The sequence below is a fragment of the Littorina saxatilis genome, linkage group LG8 (genome assembly GCF_037325665.1).
Source record: "Littorina saxatilis isolate snail1 linkage group LG8, US_GU_Lsax_2.0, whole genome shotgun sequence".
Lineage (NCBI taxonomy): Eukaryota > Metazoa > Mollusca > Gastropoda > Littorinimorpha > Littorinidae > Littorina > Littorina saxatilis.
The window spans coordinates 7,762,189-7,765,842 of record NC_090252.1 but is presented as its reverse complement, the minus strand read 5'-3'; the positions used below and the strand labels follow the sequence as shown (position 1 = coordinate 7,765,842).

The following is a 3,654-nucleotide window of genomic DNA, read 5'->3' as shown; positions in this document are numbered from 1 at the left end:
GCAGAAACCTTGTAACAATCATATTTTCATGCGAAGTTATCAATGATTTAGATCTAAGTCATTGAACCTTAGAAATTGTGGGTTTTGAAACACTATTCGGAAGATTGAATCACATCTGAATAAATGACTGTCATGGTCCACAACTGATTGTGTGATCGTCGGTCGCTTGACCCTGCTCAAGACATTTTTGACCGGAAAAGTGTGTCAGTATGTATGTATTGGATTGCCTAAAATGTATTGGAGGCAGTATGTATTGAATTGCCTAAAATTTCATACAAGCTTTGAATTAAATTACATGAGAATGGAGGCTTTAGTTAGGGTACGAACATTGTTGCAATACCGGTATTTTTATGTTTTTGCAAATATTGGTTCGCAATTCTTGCTGCACCTCCAAATACATTAAAGTCGTAGTAACCTCGCACTTATTGACATAAGAAGCATGCCATTATGATAAGTTATTATTGAAAATGTATGACATTACATATGGATTATACATCCAGGCGGAAACAGGACAGCTATCAGTGACCTTAGGATACCTCATGACCATCTTTTTTCATGATTTTGACATGCTTGAATCTGTATGTGTACATAACAGTTCTTGGTGTACGACTGGTTGAAAGACTAAATACCGCATGCTTTTGTATTTAGGAGGGGCTATTTTGACCGGAAACTTAATGTGTGTTGTTTTGTATTCATGAGTTTTTATAAACTATTGTAAATTCATTTACAGACAGACACTCAAGATCCAAGTGGTGTGGGTCTCACAAAGGCGAATGACAGCGTCTAATTTGAGACAGCCCCCTGACGAGAACTAGCCCTGGCCTCAGTCAGGCCTTAATGAGTTCGAAACGCCTTGTGAAATTGCTTCTGGGATAACTGAATAATGCAGAGGCATCGGGAATCATCATTATCTGGACAATATGTCAAATTTATGAACTGCATTATGCAATGACATGGACTCTTTTCAACAACTGAGGTGATATTCAGACATAATATTATCATTCTTCAGACAACTGAGTGAACTGACGTTCGGTTTACAAGAGCAGAAGAGCGTGCAGGCGTTATTTCAAAGTATTACAGGGAATACTTAAAGGCGTTCAGAGTAAACCCTCCTGCATATGTTACATCATTTCAATCATTCCAGGGAGTGCATTGTGTACTAAGTATAATTCTAAAACAAGTCGCGTAAGGCGAAAATACAACATTTAGTCAAGTAGCTGTCGAACTCACAGAATGAAACTGAACGCAATGCAACGCAGCAAGACCGTATACTCGTAGCATCATCAGTCCACCGCTCACGGCAAAGGCAGTGAAATTGACAAGAAGAGCGGGGGAGTAGTTGCGCTGAGAAGGATAGCACGCTCTTCTGTACCTCTCTTCGTTTTAACTTTCTGAGCGTGTTTTTAATCCAAACATATTATATCTATATGTTTTTGGAATCAGGAGCCGACAAGGAATAAGATGAAAGTGTTTTTAACTTGATTTCGAAAATTTATTTTTGATAATAATTTTTATATATTTAATTTTCAGAGCTTGTTTTTAATCCAAATATAACATATTTATATGTTTTTGGAATCAGCAAATGATGGAGAATAAGATGAACGTAAATTTGGAGCGTTTTATAAAACATTTTTTTTTTTACAATTTTCAGATTTGTAATGACCAAAGTCATTAATTAATTTTCAAGCCACCAAGCTGAAATGCAATACCGAAGTCCGGGCTTTATCGAACATTACTTGACCAAAATTTCAACCAATTTGGTTGAAAAATGAGGGCGTGACAGTGCCGCCTCAACTTTCACGAAAAGCCGGATATGATGTCATCAAAGACATTTATCAAAAAAATGAAAAAAACGTCTGAGGATATCATACCCAGGAACTCTCATGTAAAATTTCATAAAGATCGGTCCAGTAGTTTAGTCTGAATCGCTCTACACACACACACAGACAGACAGACACACACACACGCACGCACGCACATACACCACGACCCTCGTCTCGATTCCCCCCTCTACGTTAAAACATTTAGTCAAAACTTGACTAAATGTAAAAAAAAGCAAAGCATTCGAATCCTTTTTTACAGTCCTTCTCGGTATGTAATACTACATTGCTTACTGTGCAATACCTGGTTTCACACGAGTTTTTTTTTGTGTAAACATTGATGGATGGTCTCTCTAACATGTGCAGGATAAAGCAGAATGTCATGTACACTAGTGGCTTTTTCGAAAATAATTTTAAAAAGTCTCACTTTGCACAGAAAGCAGTCAGGTTGTTGATGTATGGTCCGCCACTATCTGTCAACTGAATTCACACTTCCACTAGTCATATCACTTGTTTTGTGCCGTTTCGACTAATGTAACTCTCTTATCTGTTCCGCCTGCTTGTCTAATTCACAAATGGAGTAGTGTGGTGTCTGCGTGATGCGCCCAGAATCAGCCTCGCAGCACAATTAGGAACATGCTGAAGTTTGTGAATTAGACAAACAGGCGGAACAGATAAGAGAGTTGCATTAGTCGAAACGGCACAAAACAAGTGATATGACTAGTGGAAGTGTGAATTCAGTTGACAGATAGTGGCGGACCATACATCAACAACCTGACTGCTTTCTGTGCAAAGTGAGACTTTTTTAGATTATTTTCTTGAGTTGTACAGACCCGCTCGGCACTTACGCTCCTACAACGATCCCCTCACTCTCACTATTCCCAAATACAAGTACTCAATCTTTCCTGCCGTGACCTGGAATTCCCTCCTCACTCCCATCCGACATGCTCCCTCTTTTACTTCCTTTAAAACCCAACTGAAAACCAATCGGTTTACGCTTCATTGCTGTTAAGAGAACTATGTAATATGTATGTGCTCATACGTTTCTTCTGGTGGTGGCGGTGTGAATGTATGTGTGTGTGTCTGTGGATAATTATGTGTCACAGTGTGCGAGTGTGTGTCCGCGCATGTGTATGCGTGTGTTCTATGTGTGTTTAAAGCGACATTTGTTAAGCTATGTATGTATAATGAATGTTTTTACTTGTGTGCTATATATTTTGAAATTCATGTATGTGTTTGAACCTGTGTACATTTTATTTATTTCCCTCAATGTTGAAAACTATTTGACACGGCAATATGTGTGTTACAATGTGTACCGTCCACAAGCAAATGTATGAACAGAAAAAAAGACGACATGAATGTTCCAGCTCTTAAAGCCAGACAAAGTTCTTTCTGTTCCAAAGTAAACCAAAGCCAGACTTGCAAACAACTGTTTCCCATCCTTGGTAAATCCAACACTTCACCCCTGCCTTCAAGTATTCCTGCCTCTGAGCTGCCTGACGCTTTCTCTCTTTTCTTGTCTAACAAAATTCGGCTGATAAGATAAAAGTTAGACAAAGAACCTTTCCGTCACATTCACACATCACCACCTACCATAGCAAAACCACTCACATATATCTCACTTGTGACAGATGCAGAAGTCCTGAAAGCTCTATGGAGTATGTCCCCCAAAACATGTGACCTTGACCAACAGTCCTACATCTATGCTCTTTGAACATGCTGACCTTCTTGTCCCCACCATTACTTCTATTCTGAACACCAGTTTGAAGTATGGCGGTTTTTTCGTCAGAATTTAAGACAGCCCTTGTCAAATCGCTGCTTAAAAAAGCAAACT

General features: G+C 38.9%; 1 protein-coding gene across 2 annotated transcripts in view; it reads left to right on the top strand.

Moving 5' to 3' along the window:
- The window catches only part of LOC138972681 (uncharacterized), a 57,063-nt gene extending 54,818 nt beyond the window's left edge, over positions 1-2,245 (top strand). For both annotated transcript variants that reach the window (XM_070345335.1, XM_070345334.1), the window contains exon 9: positions 731-2,245. In XM_070345335.1, the coding sequence (XP_070201436.1) occupies positions 731-787 (57 nt within the window). In that variant the 3' untranslated portion in view covers positions 788-2,245. The remainder of the gene's footprint in view (positions 1-730) is intronic.
- The last annotated feature ends 1,409 nt before the right edge of the window (positions 2,246-3,654 follow it).